Genomic DNA, 21,061 nt, shown 5'->3' on the forward strand with positions numbered 1-21,061 from the left:
AGCGCGGAAGCTCTGACGTTTCATATTATTAAAGAAAGAAGACGATTCGTTGTACCATTCTCGAGTCTTAATCCCTGTCTGAATTCAGTTTCCCCCTCCCGCGCAAAGCGCGGAAGATGTTTCATTAAACCATGGACCCTACTAGGGTCCATGATTAAACTATTAGAGAAAGAAGACGATTCGTTGTACCGTTCTCGACTTTTAATCCTTTTCTGAATTCAGTTCCCCCCCCCTACCACGCGAAGCGCGGATGCTTTGACGTTTCATTCAATTCTTAGAGAAAGAAGACGATTCGTATACCGTTCTAGACTCGTAATCCTTTTTCTTCCTACGTCCTCTTCCTTTCTTCTTTCTCTTTTTTTCTTCTTCCTACGTCCTCTTCCTTTCTTCTTTCTCTCTCTCTTTTTTGTTTTTGTTTTTGGCCGGCGTTTTTTTTTTTTTTTTTTTTTGGGGGGGGGGGGGGGCGACTGCCCCCACCGCCCCCCCCTTTCTACGCGCCTGGCCCTACATAGGAATTTCTGGCGGGGTGGGGGGGTTAAATGTTTTATGAGTAGTTGTGCTTGGTTGTCCTTGGGGTGGGGCATTTGTCCTTAATGTTCCATAACAATTAAGTATTAAATGTTTAGTTATCATTATCATTATTATCAATCATTGATTTGTATCCTTCTATTTTTCATAGTTCGACATAGGCTCTGCAGAAAAAAATACTTTAATCTTTTCTCGTTTTGTATACTTCTTTTTTTTCTCACTTTTTTACACACAGAATACTAATTTTGACGAGTCCACGTCATTCCATAGGTACAGGCACCCCTAAAATTGGTACTGCCACGTTGAAACTCGCACCTTGACAGCGCATGTCTGTTGCCCTCTCACCTCTTTGTAACAATTACATCCGGTTCATGCAAGTTACATGTACGCCACCACCGCCCGACTGGCTTATCGCAAGTACACGTACAACTTACGGGGAAACTCTTGGCTAGATTGAATCCGTGTACCCGTCTAGTCTATGCAGCTGACCGAGCGATCGCGACTTTTTTACGTGGATGACCAATGCATTGACTTTGTATGACTGTGGCATAAAGCAGATTGCATGCCATTTGAAGTCTATTCACTGTGTCTACTCTAATATTGATAGTCAGATGTGTTAGTGGTACGTAGATTTAGTTGTTTAAGCTTTTAAAATGGTATAATTTAACAATAGTCTAGACTTTAACAAGATCAGTTTTACCATTCATGGCAGAATTTGTGAAGTCGAATCAGCCTGATCAGTCAATCTGTGCACTGTTGTGAGAGTTGAGAATGTGAGTCACTCGTAAGTCGTGTCTCTTGACCTGTGTTGTTCAACTTCAATCATTGAAACTAGTTGACTTTGAACTGAATAGTAAAGTGTGGATGGTAACAAACTTGACTTTGGTGGCAATAAAATTATAATATTATCAGAATATAACTTGATATCAATTATGAGTTCTTAATCTTACTGTAGTCTTACAGATCTTAGTGTCGTGGAACATTCAACATTTGACATTTATTGAAATACAGTTTCAATGGATTCCAGTTTCAATCATGACTTTCATACTGATCTCCGATAGAGCGGAGGAAGAAGAAGAAGAAGAAGAAGTTGATCATGAATGATGTGTTCTTCTTGTAGGTCTACCACTCAACATGTCATTGTCAACATTAGGGTGATCCGAGAATAAGGATCATCTGCATAAACGAGGAATTTCGTAAACGCGGACAGACTCGTCTGCGAAAATAAAGATTGTCTGATTTTCGCTGATGATTCTAATAAGACTATCTTCTTTTTATATATACTGGCACAAGGACACCTCACGCCGTACTTTCACATGTAGAATATGATTGAAAGCTGGGGGGGGGGGGGGGGGAGGGCAGATGAAAGATAAATTCAATACTTTTATTTTGTAGAGGGGGGGGGGGGGGCTTTGACTCCAAATCAATTTCATTTTATGCCACAGGTTTTTATAGATTGTTAAAGTAATATTACTAACGGTGGTATTTTGTTGTTTCCCTTGTTTTTATGATCTTTTCGTTATAGAGTAAGTGAAGAAATGCAACAGCCTGGTCCTCCACCACCGGGGGGATACAACCCTATGATGCAACCAGGTCCTCCACCCCCAGGGGGATACAACCCGAACAACATGCAGCCTAGAATGCAACAGCCGCCGTCAAACTACATGGGACCGCCTCCTCCAGGGAACATGGGGCCACCGAATGCAGGTCCAGGAATGAATCCCACAGGAATGTACAGACCTCCTGTATCAGGAGGTCCTAGACCACAGTACCCTGGCCAAATGATGGACGGTCAGCAGAGGACTGGTCAAGGACTAATTCGTGGTCCTCTACCACCTTCTACAAGCGCTAATCAGTATGGCGTAAAGCCCCTCCCAGGCGCAGGGCCACCTGTAGGACATATGCCTGTATCAACAGGACAGCAATCTAATTATAGAACTGGTCCATCCCCACCATCATCCAGTTATCAACCTGGGCCTGCTCCGCCCAATGGGGTAGCGGGACCTCATGCGGGCCCGGGGCCACATGCCTCTGGGCCTCCTTCGAGTCGCTTCTCTTCGAATGCACACAATAGGTTTGCCCCTTCCAGCGGGGCCATGACAAACTCTTTTCCAAACGGTAGCGGTGGCCCCCCTCCTACCACTAAAGCTCCAACGCAGAGACTACCAAACTCTGGCCCCCCTCCAAGTGGGACCCCACCCATTGGGGGTTCTATACCCCTTCCTGTTGCTCAGGTTCCCCCGACGATACAACAGGATAGACCCAGCTCTGCGGGTGATCTGAATGCTAGTTTAAATTCATCAGGTGAGTTTTACTTTGAGAATCTGAACTGCATTCATAAATCATGTACATGTAGGTGTTGTAAGTACATGTATAATTGGCTCATGATCTTTTTCACTCGGTCTTCTCAAGACGGAGTGAAACTGTGAAAGTGCCCAAATTGCATTCCAGGGAGAGGGTATAGGAGAACCAAACCATTTATTGCAAGTATGCATAGACATATTTATTATTTTTGTCGGGACACTTATCAGGGAGCATTTGCTCTTGGCATTTTTTTTCAGGACCCCCCCCCCCCCTCCCACACACACACACACACTCACACACTTGGTATTAGCATAGAGGATGTTGTGCAATGGGGAGAATCCTGCTTCCACTGCTATAACTCCACATCCATAACTCCACATCCATTTGTCTTGATACAGGGAAAAAATTAATATATATTTTTCGGGGGCTACTTTTCAAGCTTGCCTTCATAAAAATAACACTCTAAAATTTGTTTTGCATTGAACTCTATGCAAATTTACTGGGGCTCTTTTCTGATTTTCGGGGGCTGTTTTAGGCATTTCGGGGGCAAATTCGCCCTGAGCCCCCGTGTATTTTTTTCACTGTCTTGATAGGCATGAAAGCATGCTATATTTAACCCAGTGATGTACAGTACTAATAATAGTAACTTTGACTTTCTTGGTCTTCTTTCGTCTGAAAATATGAATTCAGAACAAATTTTGCTGTGCTGTGGTTGAAAGTGATACAGTATCTAACCTTTAACATTAAAATCTCCAGATTTCAGGTACATGTTCTTTTATCGGTGTGGTTCACCAGAGTTTTTATTATATTTATGTTTGTATTGGTTTGCAAATTAGTGACAGGTGAATGAATATCCAGTCGAGTGAGCCCTAAACCCCAGCAAAATAAGAGACTGTGCGCTTTGTACACATCAGCTTACCTGCCAACCCCTTCCGAATTATGCAGAATGTTGAGATTTTCCGGATTTTTAGGGCCTAATAATTCAAAATATTCAGATTTGTCAAAATTCTGAAAGACCCTTTTTTTTTCAAAGCCAAATTTAGCTTGTGTTATTACGTGCCTGCAATTTGAGAGTTCGCGTATAGCGTGCTAGAAATTCCTATTTTTTTTTTTTTTCATACGTTGGCAGGTATGTTTTCAGTTCGCACTTCTACTCCTTACCTCTTAGTGGTGACCAGACATTTGCTGTGGGCTTTATGGTCAACATGGGATTAGGATCAAGTTGCAATGAAGCTTCAGGTTTAGGGCTAGGTTTGATTACAGTACATGTATACGGTTTAGGGTTGAAAGTGGAAATATGGTTATAATTGTAGGATTACAAAAGAGCAAAAGTCGCTGAAGCATGTGCTGTAGAAAAGGTCTTACTCTTAATCGATATCTTCTACAGTGGCCAGAGCAGTTACCGATGGGTGGGATTTACAGACAAGTTCATGTAAATGTTAATCGCTTCTGTGATGGAGCTTTTGCCTCAGAAGTCATTAACTTCAGTGGTAGTTACTGGCATTCAATTGTATTCTTACTTTTTAGTTTAGGCAAAAGCTAATATTACTACGGGTACATTACATGTACTCAGATAGGGTTACAAGTACACCTTCATGTATCTGAACCTAAGATAAGCAACTCAACTAAATAATTAAACAAACACATATATACAGGGCATGCATGTATCCATTACAGCTATTCTAAGACACATTTAGTTGATTACTCATGCAGTCATGCTTTATACATAAAGGAGATTTATGAGGGATTTAATGTGTAGAACTGTAGATTAAGGTAATGATATCAGATTAGTTTGTGATGGCTTGCAATTTGGATTAATGAAATCCTTCCTTTCCAACTAACAACGTAAGTTTAAGTTGCATGTCCTGTCATGTGAAGTAATGTACAGTGTACAGCTCAACTTATGGTCTTTATTTCGTAATGTACGAAAATGAACAAATTCTTGGTTTGTTGTGTAATTGAACACATGTAAGTAATTTTTGTTTCAAAAGTACATAAATGAATATAATAAGTTTGAGTAGATAAACGGCAAGAAATAGCAAGAAGTCGTCTCATGTCTTTTCAAATTGAGGGGTGTAGCCTATACATGTACATACATGTAGGCAGTTAATATAGGAATGTTATTAGGTACTTTTAAAATACTCTTGAATCCACTAGATCTTGAAAGCAAACAAAGTTGTCTGCTTATTTTTGTCTATTTGTGTAACCCTAGATTGATGGTTAAGTACATGTATGTAAAAGACAATTTTTTTCATTGTGAAGGTCATCTGTAAGGTCAAAGTTTGTTTTTCTTTCTTTACAATTTTGATTTATGTTAAAGAGAGAAAAATAAGTACTGCATTTGCATGTACAATATTTGCAATCCCTCACTTAACAGGCATGTTCAGATAGGGTGTGGTACCGCTGCAAAAATGCTGCACTGATTTTTAAACATGTAAATGTATGGCTACCGCGCACAGCAAAGGACTGAGCTCTGTGTTATAGGCTAAGAAATATTAAAAACACTTTACTTCATCATTTAAATAAAAAATTGCTGTGGTTTTTGCTGTGTCACTTGTGAACGCACCTTAATACCTGGACCAAAAGATACAAGTTGGTATAGCTTGGTCCCTTCAGCATGTGTACACTGTATGTGCTTGTAAAGTATTGATTTTCATGGTATTTGAATTCCCACAGTTCTCTTGTTCTTAAAAAAGGTATTTGATTGCCACAAATCTATATCAAATTTGCTTACAGGCTATCAAAGTCAATAATTTCAGCTGCTTGGATCTCAATATTGGTACATGTACATACATGTAACTGTGTGGAAACTGTTGAAAGCATGTTTTATAAGATGGCATTTGTCTTTTTAATACAATACTCTAGTGTTTTAAAGAAGAAAAAAAAACCCAATGTGGATTACCAAAATAATATTTCATATCCAGTTCTTGAAAGGAGTATAAAAGAGAGACTGCAAACTATTAACACGCATCTGTTGTAATATATTTGTTGGGTTTTAAAACAAGTAGACCTAATTGTGTAAAATTGACTTGCATCTATACTGTACACACAAAAAGTCATGTAGCAAAAGTTTGTGAAATTGGTTGATGTTAACGCCTACCTCTGCTTTACATAACAATATATTATCATGATTTTTTTCTGTTTGTTTCATTTATTTTATTTCACACCCCTCCCCCTCCCCCTCCCCCTCCCCCTCCCCCTCCCCCCTCCACCTCTCAGCCACACCCTACATCCAGCACCCACCCCCAGGGGCAGGCCTAGCCCCTCCCCCAGGCCTAGGTCTGGCCCCTCCCCCTGCCCCGCCCATGCATAAGTCTGCCTCCAGCTCCTCCCTTGTTTCCCTGCCCCGCCCCCATGTGGAAATCATGTCACCATCCCCCACCTGGGACCTGCTTGGCACTCCCTCGCCTTGTGGATCAGGTATTGCATAAATCATATATCGTTTTTATTTTCCATTGTTTCTTCATTGATTCGCATCGTGTGGCAATTCTCGTCTATCCTTCCCATCCTTTACTTAGAGCATATTAGTATCATGCAGTTTTAGCTCTACATGTATACATGTATGTACAGGTGTAGTTCATAGAAGCTTTAGTTTCTTTTGCAGTTACCTGTAGTTCTGTACATGTCTGTATAGTATTATTCGCACTGGAACCTTTGAGCTTGGTTTCTTTTTCTTTTCTGGGTTCCTTTCATTTCTCTACAGCTTATACAGCTTGGTTTTGTGTTTGTCAAGTGTCCTACATGTGCAGTATGTAGTTTTAAAGAGCTTATGTGAATTTTAATTGGAAATCAAAGCCTCAGAGTCATCATGATTCAACCATAGAAGATTCGACATACGTGCTGCTCATTCAATATTATTCATCTTTCCAACACTGCTGTAGTAAAGAACAGTATAGATTTGTACACACATGTAAAGTACTTGTACTGTACGTGGCAAAAAAGTTGTTTGGCCCAGGAGAAATATATCCCTACAGGCACAAGTTTTTCACTGTTCTCCAGTGACTCTGAGCTCATTCGAGCAAGACATAAAATAGAGCAACACACATATATGTACATGTAATACATGTGTACTTTCTTAACGGCATCGTTTAACAATATCAAATATGAGATGATATCATCATATACATGTACGTGAGTACATTTTGCATTAAAGGTAAAGACCAGTATTGGAAACGCCCCAATTTCAAAAAATGAAATGGAAGCTCTTATTACCAATCATTTGAAAGTATCTGTTTTGACTAATACATGATGATAAAAAATTTGCCGGGAAACCGCCTACTAATTCATATATTTGGTAAATTTGTTTCTCTCATGGTCTGTGAGAGATATAGGGTAGTCCCATATACATCTTTCTGTGTATAGTGCTTGTAACTTTACGAAGAATGGGCCAAATTTCTTATCATTTTGATGATTCCAGAACCTTGCAGATGCTAGATGCTAGATGATCAACCTTTTCTGATCGATTCCACAACGTTTCTTTCACAATGCAATCGCAGACCATAACTGGTCTTTACCTTTAACATGAAAACAATCTTCCTTTTTGTATACGTATACTTCACTCATGTTGAAAAGTCTTCTGTCTCTAGCAGTTTGCATTAGAAAATTATCTTTCTTGCTGGTAGCAGTCATTTAATCTCTTGCATGAAAGTGATCTAAAAAGCTCGGTTCAAGCTCATTTCAAGCTCATTTCAAGCTTACCCATTGACCTGGTACGCTACATGTTGTGAAATACAATACAGGATTAATCGGCCAAGGGCAGTATCGCAAAAGATCATGGTATCAGTTATCTTGTCATTATATTAAGTGAACAAGAAATGATTGGAGTTGCCAGTTTGCAGTTTCTCTTTAGATAGTTAGTGAATGAGGCTGGTTAGTGCCAAATTGTGTCTTCAAACAATCGTTCTTGAACTGTGTACACATGTCGGTATATAATGTAAATAATACTTTGGGGGAAAAGGATATCCTTATTGGCAGAATGCCCTGAGAGCTCGGCTCTTCAAATTGGCCACACATGTACATGTATGTATTTCTTTGCTTCTTTCATTCTTGAAGTGTTATGTACATGTATGCAGTGACACCTTGTGAATTGGAGAACCCCCAAATTACAATTTTTAGGAAGATATCAATGTCATCTGTTGTTTTTACACTGTACTGTACCCCATGTTGCCAATGGAAGAGTTGAATTCTTCTTCTGTTTAAAAAAAAAATGTGCATTAACCTGTTTCTTTACTCTTCTTTAATCTTTGATTTTCATGACTACTGGTGAAGAAAAAAATTGTCAAATTATGAAGTGGTGTTTGTTTATCTTTGGATCATGTCTATAGATTCATTTTTCATTATTATCGTTTTTAGTAATGAATTTAGTAATGTATCACAATAGTCCCAACAGGATAGTGATGTGGCACCACGGGTTCTTCAAACCTTGTATTTACATTAATTTGGAATGGCCTGATACATCAAGATTTTGATTATTTTTGTCATGACATTACAGCTGAATGTTATCACTCTCTTTTTTTGTCAAATTTATGTGCCATTTTTTCTTTCCTAATTCCTATTGATTAACATTTTCTAGAATATTTTTCCTTTCAACTTTAGATGCTAACCATCAAAATAAGTTAGAAAGTGTAGTGTACATGTATGTGTATTTTCATTGTGACATGTTTGTATTATATTTGAATTAATATTCACTTCTTGCTTTTATTTCAATTTGTTTTTCTTCATATTTTTTTTGTATGATTATTCTGTTTTCACCAAATTCTTTTAAAAAAATTGTGTATAGAAAAAAGTAGAAAAGAAACGCTTAAAGGGGTGCAATCAATCAACCCAAATGATTTGTGTACAGCTACAATATATATATAGTACAAACAAAATCAAGTTAGATATACCATTACATTGTACCTAAAATTCTATGGTTGAACGGTTGAACGGTTAAGGAGTGTTAAAAAAAGTTGAGAGAAAAACCATTCGCACTGGACCGGTTTTCATGCTTTTGCTCGGCATATGGATGTGCTGAGTAGTCTAAGCACAATCCATTTGACCTTCATTTAGAGAGTATTCAAAAGTTCAGTTTCTTTTAAAGAAGTCACACGTATAGCTGATAATTGATTATATATCTGACACGGAATCTGATATATTCAGAGCAAAATATATACTTTTTGTGATTGATCATTTATTAAGTGAAACATACATGTAGTATTTTCTTTCCTATGCCTAAGAAGATTCTTAGTTTGTTATACATTCTATGACCTTTGACATCCCATGCAGGTCCTCCTTCAGCTAGGTCATCGGCAGCACCTTCCCCCATCCCATCTCAGCAATATGACAACTTAGAGGGCGGTATTCCATTTTTCCCTAATTCACAAGGTATGTAAACTTTGTTCGGTGAAAATTTCATATCAGAAAAAGGATTAAAAAAAAATTGGTTTTGTCATGTCAGAAATTTTCATTCTTCCTCCAGTTTTCTCAGGCTTATATTTAGCAGGTTAAAACAACAGCGGAACTGATGTGTATTGATTTATAAATTCATAGGACATTACAAACTTTAAGAAATTCTTTACAAATAGCAGATAGCCTGTTACCAACAAGGGAATGACATATTTCCTCATTAAAATACGGAAAAAAGATTATAAGTCATTTTGTTTTCATGAAAGTAATAGCAAGTGAAACTTGAAAAACTTGAAAAATTTGAAGAAAAAAAAAATGTGTACTGCATGCTGTCATGACTAGAGTCTTATCTTGAGGATAACGCCCAAAGATATTTGAATATTTGAAACTTTCAATATTATTTTCACTGTTTTTGTATGTATTGTCTAGGCGGTGCCCCTCCTTCTGCAGGTGACTTTGCCCCTCCAGGACAGTACCCCCAGCAGCCCAACACCTACACCAGTCCACCCCCTCATGCAGGGGGGCAGTACCTGGGTCCCCCTCCACCAGGGGGGCGACCACCACAACACACAGGTGCCCCGCCCACAGGCCCACCACCACCAACCGGTGCCCCTCCAATGGGGCAGAACTACATGCCTGGCCCCCCTACTGGTCCCCCTACTGGTCCCCCTACAGGGCCCCCTACCGGACCCCCAACAGGACCCCCAACTGGGCAGGAGTTATCAAGGACGAGTGGCATTGCTGGTATGTATTCTCATCCTCCTTTTGTTATTTCCTGTTAGGCTTGATTTTAAATTTTCAAACATCAATCCTTTGAAACTCCTCTCTTGATCAATTATTTGCTATTCACAGTAGCCCTTTGCCATGTTCTTAGATGATTTTTTTTTCAGCACATTCATATTATATCAGCATACTATTGTTCCGTTGGTTTAGAGGGGGTAGTGATATTGAATCTTTTAGAGGTGTAAAAGCAAAAAATACTGTAGTGTTGACAAATTATGATTTGCAGAGGAACAAAAATATGTACCGAGTGATGACTTAGTAGTATGAACTATTTCCATGATTCATAACATACAAAGTTGAATTAACTATTTTTTGTAAACACAAGAATGATTTTGGAATTCTAATTCACCCAACAATATTGATGTCATTTTGTAATGAAGTTTAAAAAAAGATTTGCTCATGCCTCATGGAATCTTGTGTTATGCTCATGAAATCTTGTGTTATGGCTGGAAAACTTTACATTGTAAATTTCCATCATTGACAATGTTCTCAAATCTCAATATTAACATTGTCATTCTGCAGGGAAAAGGCAATATCCCCAACAGCCCGGCTACATGGCCTCGGCTCCTCCCCAGCCCGGCAGTGGTACGGCCCAGCCGCCCACTAACGCCGCCCAGCAGCAGCAGCCTGGACCGTTCCAACCTTCCCAGGTGGGTGGTCAAAGTGGGCCAGCTTCGCAGGTGCTGAATAATGTGATAAAGAAGGAGTCAGTGAGTTGATGCATGGATTGTTTACGTGCATGGTCTTCCCAGTGATAGCATGTTTGATGTGATGTTGCCGTGCATGATTTGATTTTTGAAGTGTTTTATTTGTGATTTTGTACTAACCTGCATGTTTTTTGGTCAAAGCACTAAAACACTGGATGTGGAAACCTCTGCTTTTGATATGTCTAATTATGTCCGTTAATAGCTCGCAAGCTCATTTTGATTAACAGATGCAAACAGATAATTAATATTACAGAAAATAAACACAACGTCTGGTGTAGGCAACCCTTCAGTAAATTTCTGAAATAATTGAGATTATGTTACTTTTTCTTTTTTGTAAACATGATTGGTCCAAAATGTTTTTTGGGGTTAAAATGAGACCTACCTAATGGAGTTGAGAGGACTTCCTCTACTAAGCAAAAATTTAAACCATGTCTTGACATTATTTTTTTCCTTTTCTTTGGTTTAAATAAAGAAAGAAAAGAAGAAAAAGAAAAACACATCAGCAAAAAGGATGAACCCCTTGGCAATTATGTTGTTTTGTGATTGGTGTAGATTGAGTGTCTTGTATTACAACCAGTTCCCTTTGTGACAGTGTGCAGTGTATAAGTAAAACATGTGCTCCAACTGCTTTTTCCATAAGAAACTGACATATAATTGTTTCCTTTTGTGTACTAATTCATTATCAACTAGAGATTTTGTAAAAATTGCCTATTACTCATTGGAAGATAAGCATAATATCATCATTTTGACATTGTCCTAAACAATATGAAACATGCGCTATTTTTCTATGCAGAATCCTTCTGTAGAACATTATCACTGTAGACCCCATAGAACGGATACTACAGCGCATTGAAAACGGACGGGCGGTTTAGTGAGTAAAAGGAGGAGCGGTTTAGTTGCTAAAGGGTTAAATTAATTTTTATTCTCCCTTGTGCCGTGGTGAAAATTAGTTGATGTGCATGTTTTATTTTTGGCTTGATGTAATGACTAACGTTGTACAGTGGTGGATAAATGTGAAGTGCTTTCCTATGTGATAATATTTCAGTGTCCCTTCAATGCTTGCAAAATTTTAGTTTCCTTGTTTCTTATATGAAAACATATCATTTACTCCTTTTTGTTATGATAGTACATAATAAGATTAATGTCTAGACGTTCCAGAACACTGATTACTTTATGTTTTTATGCAAAAGATTTTTGTTTTGTATGGTGTAAAAAGGGTACTTACAAATGCTGAGTTCCTTGCCTGTGTTCTTAATGTGTATGTGAATTTTAACATGCAAAACAGACAAGAAGGGTTTTTAAAAATAATATTATTAATATGAATGATTTAAGTATTGGGAGTTTTTCTTTTCATTTAGTCTTTTCATAATATACTTTGGAAATAGAGATAAACAAAGGAGCAATTTTTCTTTAACACGAGTAATGATATCTATTAACTAAAATGACATTGTCAATTTAAATAAAACAACATTTTAAGAAGAAACAAAATTCTGTATGATTCATACTATCATGTTGAGTAGAAAATACTGAATTGTGTCTTTTGGGACATACTTTTGAGCATACCTGGTACATTTTTGTTTTCCCTTTGAATGTGCAGACGACGATGAACGACATCAACGCAGGAATGAGCAATGTTCGTCTGCAAGAGACCAGACCGCTCAATCTGCTGCAAGAGAGACATGTCCTGCCTCCTAAGGAGTTCCATCCTCCTAAACCCAAGCTACATCCAGACTACCAGAAGATTCAAGTTAGCCCAGAGTAAGTTCTGGTCATGCGATTGCATTGTGAAAGAAGCGTTGTGGAATCAATCAGAAAAGGTTGATCATCTAGCATATAAGTATTGGTGTGTACTGCAAGGTTCTGGAATCATCAAAATGATAAGAAATTTGTCCCAGTCTCAGTAAAGTTACAAGCACTGTACTCAGAAAGATGTATATGGGACTACGCGACACGTGCACGATATCTATCTGGTCCAGATAGATATAATAATTTACCAAATATTTCAATTAGTAGGCGGTTTCTCAGCAAAATTTGTATCATCACATATTATTCAAACATTCTTTCACATGATTGGTAATATTCAACTTCCATTTCATTTTTTGAGAGGGGGGCGTTTCCAAAACTTATCTTTACCTTTAAATATCAATGATTGTATATAGAAGGGCTCTCTGTTGGGGATTGCTTGGTAGTCCAGGAGGTGTTTAATAAAGATCCTAAGTCAAACTTAACTCTAAGTTGGACTTAAACATTACGGAGAGCCTTTTGTAGCATTAAAATAAATATATCAAAAAGTTAACATTCAAATATTTTAGACTTTTTATAAATTTCGCATCAAGACCATGGAATCTCCCATGATAATAGAACACATGAATGATTTGAATCAACATTTTATGCCTTTTAAAATAACTATTACAAAATATTTTCATATATGCTAATGGCTTTCCATAATTGTTAAGTCCAACTTACAGATAAGTTCAACTTAGCATCTTTGTGAAACACCCCCCCCCCCCCAGGACACCCAAGGTATCCAACAGGGTTCTTAGTAGGCAATGGCACATGTTCTGATAATAAATCATGTCTATTCATTCTTTACACTGTGAAGATAGATTGTATTAAAAAAAATTGTCGGTTCATTTCAATGTAATTCTTTGTGGATCCTTCACTGTCAGCATTTATGACCTGGCCCTTTTAAATGAGACGGCCATCGCAGCCATCGGGCAATGGAAGAACTTAATTTAATTTAATATAATTTAGGAATTTTTCATTAATCTTGATCTAAGGAGACCATACGAACGAGTACTTATGAACCTGTTTCTTATTACTTCTTGCAGTGTTTTCCGGTCCACCTTGAATGCGATACCTGAGTCTCAATCGTTGCTTCAGAAGTCTCGACTGCCTCTTGGTCTGATCATCCATCCGTTCAGAGATCTATCGGTATGTATCCTATCCAAGGGACTAGGTGGTAGAGCTACAGGGGCTTATCCCCTTTCCCATTTCCTCTTCCCCCTTCCCCCTTCCCCCTTCATGTGAAACTAATAAAGAATAATTGGGAACAAGCTTGAAGTGTTCCTTAAGCTACAGTCCCATATACGTCCCGGACCCCATCCGGGGTGATCCGGGATTCGGTCCGTGTTGACACCGTGTTGGCACCGGGGTGGTCCTGGATGGTCCTGGATGGTCCTGGGTGGTCCGGGAGTCGACCCCGGATGTTTTTGACGGTCAAAAACTGCCGGGGTGGTCCGGGACAATAGTTTGATCCGGGGTGATCCGTGTAGCCACCGTGCTGGGTCCGGGTCATCCGTAGTGGCGCCGGGGCGGTCCGTGTTGATCCGTGGCAGTCCGGGAGTGAGTTATTGACCCCGGATCACCCCGGCGCCCCTACGGATGATCCCGGACCCAGCACGGTGGCGACACGGATCACCCTGGACCATCCCGGACCCCATCCGGGATGGTCCGGTGTCATCCGTGTTGGCACCGTGTTGGCACCGGGGTGGTCCGGGACGGTCCATGGCGGCTCCGTGCTGGGTCTGGAATGATCTGTACTGCTGCCGGGGCTATGCCCGGACGGTCCGGGGCGGTCCGTAGTGGTACCGTGTTGGGTCCGGGGAGACGGTCGGCGGTTGCGATTTTTTGAACAAAACATCCCGGACCATCCCGGATCACCCCAGACCATGGTCCGGGATGGTCCGGAGTGGTCCGTGCTCGTCCGTGCTGGTCCGGCTTTATATGGGACTGGGGCTTTAAAGTGATTTTATACATTTAAAAAAAAAAAAATGGGGTCATCAACTTTTCATATTTATTTACGTGTACAGTACATTCTAAGTACATTCTAAGTAATAAATTATTTGTATGTGCCTTGAGCATCTCTAGAGATGGATATGTTGCGCTTTATAAATATTGTTATTATTATTATTATTATTATTATTTGGAGAGATTTTTAGTAAAAGCTTAGAGTACAGGTATGTACATGTAATTCAAGTTGATGCAATGTTCAAAGATGTCTCGATAACTCATTTCCAAATGAAGATTATATTTCGCATTTACGCAGTGCAACTACTGGTACCTTCTTTAAGCCAATTAACATTCAGAGGCGAGAAGTCTCAGTGAATTATTGAAAAATTAGCACAGATGATATCAGCTAAATAAATGGAACACTTAACAATACTTATTTAATTGTTCTCTTTGCAGCATCTGCCTGTTATACAATCAAGTGTAATAGTACGATGTCGGTCTTGTAGGACGTATATCAACCCTTTTGTAGCCTTCATTGATCAGAGGAGATGGAGATGTAATCTATGCTTCAGAGTCAACGATTGTAAGTAACATCAGTATATCTTATTCCATTAGATAACTCAGCTGCCAACCATTCCTATTTTATTTTGGTCTTCAAGCTACTGTTTTGAACCCAAGATTTCTCTCTTTTTTCTGAAATATTCAGTTTTAAAATTATACAAAGTAGACCGTATTCCTTATTTTGCCTTGGAGAGATTCCTTATATTTGCTGTGAAATGTTGGCCCGCATGCAATAGTGAGAATTCATGAATGTAATGAGATTAATTCATCTTAACTTTATTTAGCTATCATGTTTATAGTCAGCAATCTTGAAAATAGTATCTGTCATGTCACTTTGACGTGATCACACTCAACAGCTATCTAATAATTATTTGTGATTTATTTTTGTATTCAGTACCAGAAGAGTTCACCTTTGACCCTGTAACTAAGACATATGGAGACCCCCAACGGAGACCAGAGATCAAGTCATCAACGATTGAATTCATAGCACCATCAGAGTACATGGTAGGTTGCCTTAGCTTTCAAGAATAGGGGAAGGGGAAGGGGAAAGGGGCCTCCTCAGTCCTCTTAAATTGTGCTTGAAAGAGAAAATGACACTCCTTTTGTTGTTTAAAAATAAAAATCTTTGATTAAATTGTCCTGTATTACTGATCCTGTTCTTGTTTTTGACAGTTGTCTGCCCGAGCCAGCTGTCTATTTCTTGCACATAGACGTGTCACTCATTGCAATGGAGTAGCTACGGCAATTCCATCTTTCAGAAGTCTTTGATAAAATTGTCTTATTATGCTAATCTGTTTTAACTGTCAAGTCTCCCACAATCTGTATTATAAAACAAGCCCTGATGAAATTTTCTTGTGCAAATCTGTTTTTGACAGCTATGTCCACCCCAGGCAGCTGTCTATTTCTTCCTACTCGACATGCCATTCTGTTCCAACAAAGTCTGACTACCGCTCTGTTGTTTTCAAATGATCAGTGATTAAATTGTCTTATCATACTTGGCCTCTACATTTATCTTGATTATTTTACTTACCTCCATAATTTCAAGTTTTCAATTATATGTATATATATATGCATTTTTTTGTGTGTGTATTTAAGTTGTCACTCTTTATGTAAATCAATTATATTATATACTATTATTGTTATTTCAATGTTTTATATTTGATTTATCAATAAATGCATTAGAAATAAAACTAATTCCACATGACTTATTTTTTTGAACAGTTACGTCCGCCCCAGCCAGCAGTTTATCTATTCCTCCTGGACGTATCGTTCAGTGCGATAGAGTCGGGTTACCTCTCGGTCGTCTGTCAAACCATCATTGATAACCTGGACAAGATGCCCGGAGATGCGCGGACGATGATTGGCTTTGTCACCTACGATAGCATGCTTCACTTCTACTCGTTACCAGAGGGCGCAACAAGGCCGCAGATGATGGTGGTCTCAGACATTGATGGTGAGTTCTCCTTACGCATTGAAAATACAGATCTGGGCTCTGTCTTATAAAGAATTAATCGCAAGTCCTCCAATCAATTGCAAGTTTGCAGTCTCCTATCTGTTATGTACATATTTGCGATTGATATCAATCACAAATAAGTTGCGATTAATATCAACTCTTTATGAGACGGGGGTCCTGGTTCTATAGCTAGCTACAGCTAGATTAAATATATAAAAAATAAACGTAATTCAGTTTTCAAAAGATGCGTACAAAATTAAGGTTGATTCTAAAAAGAAATCAAATAGTCTTCAGAGTTATTCAAAAAATTTGAATGTTCTGTTTGTTTTTTTATAGCACCCATTATATTGTGATATTGTAGGACTACATGCATTGTTCCCTACCTGTGGGATTCCTAGGATTTTTAAGAGAGCTATTGTAAAATTATTGACATCCTTTCATTTTATACCTTTTCCTCCTCATTCTCATAGATTAATAGATTGTTTTTGCCACTGAATGCTTATCTCAAACCCCAAATGTTTATCCCTCTTACAGATATATTCCTGCCTTGTCCCAGTGATCTTCTAGTCAATATACAAGAATCAAAAGAGGTAAGACTAAATTCATTTTGTGAAGTGTTGTAGTCGAGTTGTTTTAAGCACTTGACTTGAAATTCAAAGGTCGTGGTTGGTCAAGGTCAAGGCAATTTAAAATATACATTTGCCACTCAATACCCAAAAGAGAAATGGGAACCCGGTAGGATGATGAAAGCATTTGTGTTAGTAATTGCCTATGTCCTCACTGTGACCAAATAGTAGGAATACTCTCCAGGGAGTGGAAAATGGTGCACATTGTGCATGAATTACTCCGATGACCAGGGTAATAGTATCTGTAAAGCGCTTAGAGACCGTATTCCGTATAAAGCCAGAGCTATTTGAATCCTGATTATTATTTAACTTACCCCAACTGATGAATGTTTATCCAAACGTACCAAAGAAAACCAAGCATAATGGGTATTTTCTAATTAGATATCAACATCATTACAGAAATTTAAAGCTAAAGCTTTCAAATTGCAAACCTTTGTTTGACTACCATCTTCATACCCATGAAGACGGAATACATTAGATGATATGATATGCTGTAAATCAGAGCTGCAAAATACCGATGCTTTTAATGTACACCATGTGTTTCAAGGCAAAGTATAATACTTGAAACTGCCGGACTTTATTTGACGTTAGTAAAAAGAGATTGTAATAAGGGATGAATGATTTTCACATATGATCAATTTTTATCAATTTTTATCAATTTTTATCTGTCTTTTTATCACCCTTAGTTGGTATGTGAGTTGCTGAACCAGCTACCAGCCATGTTTGTTGATAACAAGAACACACAGACAGCCCTTGGACCAGCTCTTCAGGCTGCCCATAAACTCTTGGTACGTTACCCAGTTTTCCCATTATCATTGTAACTTCTACCCTACACTGAATTTGATGGCTATCTGGAGGGCGTTTCACAAAACTTGTCATCAGTGACAAATGACAGTTTATTGTTATTAGCTACCAAAATCCTTGCTTCTGATTGGTTATCAGCAGATTTGTCACTGATTTTTGTAATTTGTCATTGAAAACGGGCTTTGTGAAACGGGTCCCTGGTCAACCAATAAATTCACGGGTTGTAATGATATCTTTTTATCTGAATTGTGCTTCAAAAGAACAAAGGATTACCTTACTATTATTTGTAATTTTAACCTTACTCCTCTCTCTCTTCAAGTTAGGTTGACATAGAATTACATCTATTGAGTATAAGTGTTACCTTTTTGATAAGAGCTATCAATCTATCAGGTTCAATATCTCTGTGATCTCTGTGATCTCTGTGGTTGGATCCAGAGTCCTTGTTAATAATAATAATAATAATAGTTCAGTTCTTGTATAGCGCATAATACGTTATGAAATAACATCTCTATGCGCTTCAAAGAGCTTTGGAAACTAAGGTTGAGCGAGATTATTCCAGTTTACATTACTAGCATCTTTATAAACCCCTCTAAAATTATTGATTCACTGGTGATAATATGAATACATTTTGCGACAATTCATTTTTTAATTGACCCGATATTCAAGTGTGATAGTCATTTTGTGATAAGTTAATCGCAACAAATTGGGCATCACTGTAAAGCGGAATAAATAGGCCTTTCAATGATACCAAATTTGATTGTGTTAGTACATGAGAACGAGAAATATCAATGTTCAAACTTGAATTGTTTATTACGAAAAGCTCTCGTTAAAACTATATCCCACCACTATAACACAGGAACCAATGTAAATCAGGTGGGGTATCAGGACCCCACTTTTGTTTCTCTCCTTAAAACTTTGTCATGTGAACTATTTTTAAGGAGTTCATATCTGTGGTCAATTTTCAGAGTCCAACTGGAGGCCGGGTGACGATCTTCCAGTGTACGTTGCCATCTGTAGGAGTCGGAGCCCTCAAAGCAAGGGAAGACCCTAACCAGAGAGCGACAGCAAAGGTAAGACCAACTTAATTTCTTCGTAATTATCTTTTAGGGTTAGTTAGTTTGATGGTTGGATTTTTACCTGACTGGTTAGAGAGAGCATGTGTATGCCGAAGTAAGCAACCAGGGGAGGCTTAAGGTCCTCTCAGAGGAACATGGCAATGAGAATTAGTGCCTTACCCAAATGCACTAGCGCATCGACCTGGTTTCGTACTCGGGACATCTTGGTAATGGGACCACTGCTCTAATTTTGAGGTATTGCTCCCATATTTATCTTTGATAACCCACTGGATGATGTTTGGAATCAAATAATGGTTGACAGTTTTGTTCAACAAATATTTGACACTGATTTATTTTTCTTGATTTCTATGTTTCTTGAGTGTTGTTATTCAGATGAGAATTTTTTTGGATGGTTATGATTGGCTGTGGAGAAAATTGATGGGGAGAGAAGGCAATTTGCTATATGTACTTCTCATCATACTGTGAAATTGAAGGCATCTGGAGAGCATTCTGTTTCAGGGGACAATTTTACAACGATATTCTTCCAAACTGACATATAATAATGAAAAATCTCACAAATTCTTTTGCATCTGTACCAGAACTCAGCCTCTCTTCAATGCTTTGAGGCATTTTGTTTTAAAACCCCACTGCACCACTTATAGCTACTTGCACCCTCTATATACCAAACAATGCCTTATCGGTGACCATTGGTCCCCCATGATCCCCTTTTTCTTATGTTAATTGAGAGCTGATTTGATGAGAAAACCACCTGTCAGTTACCTTGCAGGGAGGTCTAATCCCCCTGGCCAAACTAGTACAGACGGTCTTTAACCTTACTGCAAAGTATTCCAGTATCCAGTACATTGTGTGATTTTTTTATCATTATTTTTTTATTTTTAATCATTCAGAGTGTACCCAATCTTGGTCCTGCCACTGACTTCTACAAGAAGATGTCTTTAGATTTCTCTGGTCAACAGATCTGTGCAGATATATTCATGATGGGAGCACAGTACATGGACATCGCTACCCTGGGTAAGCTTTCAAGTTATACAGCCGAACATGTCTGTAAAAGCCATCAAAGGTTAATATCATACCTGCCAACCCTTTCGAATAATCCAGAATATTCTGAATTCTGGATTTCTAGGACCTGAAAATTCTGAATACCGTAAATCTCCGTGTATAAGGCGCACCTGTGTATAAGGCGCACCCCTATTTTGGGAAGAAAAAAAAAAAAAAATCGTTTTTTTTGTTTTGTTGTTGTTTTGTTGCCGAAAACCCACGCGGGGAAGGACCTTCATTTTACATCGAGGTGCAGTCGAAGTTGTGAACTTGTCAAAAATAATAGTAACAACAGTCTAAGGCTTCATGATACCAAGTGTCCCACATCAGCCTCTTCACATCACCTAGCAGAAGCACTGTGTTCTATGCCAAACATCAATAGTCATGCATGATATGAATAGCATCCTCTAAATTTCTGACAATGGAGTACCTAGGATAGAACCTTGTGGTACACCATTTGTTATAGAAAAAAAAATTGAGGAATTATTATTATAAACTACATATTGAGATCTATTAGAAAGATTACTTTCAAACCAAGATGACATACAAATTTGAGTGTTGTTGTAGTTTCCGAGTGGTGAGTCACCACACTGATTACTGAGCTAGGAGACATTGCCAGGCATAGCGCCATAAATCAAAAATAAAAAAAATAATAAAAAAAAAATTATAAAAAAAAAATTTTTTTTTTGTACCTGTGTATAAGACGCACCCCCGACTTTCAAATTTTTTCGGCGGCAAAAAAGTGCGCCTTATACACGGAGATTTACGGTATTCAGATTTTTCAATTTTGTTGTTTGTTGTTTTTTTGTTTTTTTTTGTTGTGCACAAGCCAAATAAGCTTGTTTTTATCATGTGTTGTGATTTGAGAGTTCACGTATTGCGAGCGTGGAATGGCTGCATGATCGAGCAGCAAATTTGTATTCGCTTTTTGGTACAGATTTACCACGTATCGCCAGTTACACTGCCGCTGTAAGTGCAATTTCTTATTTTTGAAGGTATAACGTGCTAAAAATTCCTAATTCTTATTTTCAAATGTTGACAGGTATGCAATACATAAGTCTGTAT

General features: G+C 38.3%; 1 protein-coding gene across 3 annotated transcripts in view; it reads left to right on the plus strand.

Moving 5' to 3' along the window:
* The first annotated feature begins 870 nt into the window (after positions 1-870).
* Positions 871-21,061, plus strand: part of LOC579127 (protein transport protein Sec24A) — a 32,348-nt gene continuing 12,157 nt past the window's right edge. Inside the window, exons 1-15 of one of the 3 annotated variants that reach the window (XM_030979798.1) lie at positions 871-1,150; positions 2,054-2,832; positions 6,052-6,252; positions 9,097-9,195; positions 9,646-9,960; positions 10,522-10,709; positions 12,304-12,464; positions 13,538-13,640; positions 14,895-15,021; positions 15,394-15,503; positions 16,221-16,452; positions 16,987-17,042; positions 17,765-17,866; positions 18,848-18,952; positions 19,846-19,969. In XM_030979798.1, coding sequence (XP_030835658.1) covers positions 2,067-2,832; positions 6,052-6,252; positions 9,097-9,195; positions 9,646-9,960; positions 10,522-10,709; positions 12,304-12,464; positions 13,538-13,640; positions 14,895-15,021; positions 15,394-15,503; positions 16,221-16,452; positions 16,987-17,042; positions 17,765-17,866; positions 18,848-18,952; positions 19,846-19,969 — 2,689 coding nt within the window. In that variant the 5' untranslated portion in view covers positions 871-1,150; positions 2,054-2,066. The remainder of the gene's footprint in view (positions 1,151-2,053; positions 2,833-6,051; positions 6,253-9,096; positions 9,196-9,645; positions 9,961-10,521; positions 10,710-12,303; positions 12,465-13,537; positions 13,641-14,894; positions 15,022-15,393; positions 15,504-16,220; positions 16,453-16,986; positions 17,043-17,764; positions 17,867-18,847; positions 18,953-19,845; positions 19,970-21,061) is intronic. The other 2 variants (XM_030979799.1, XM_030979800.1) reach the window with 2 other exon arrangements.

Source organism: Strongylocentrotus purpuratus, unplaced genomic scaffold, assembly GCF_000002235.5.
Source record: "Strongylocentrotus purpuratus isolate Spur 01 unplaced genomic scaffold, Spur_5.0 spur5_scaffold_10, whole genome shotgun sequence".
Classification (NCBI taxonomy): Eukaryota; Metazoa; Echinodermata; class Echinoidea; order Camarodonta; family Strongylocentrotidae; genus Strongylocentrotus; species Strongylocentrotus purpuratus.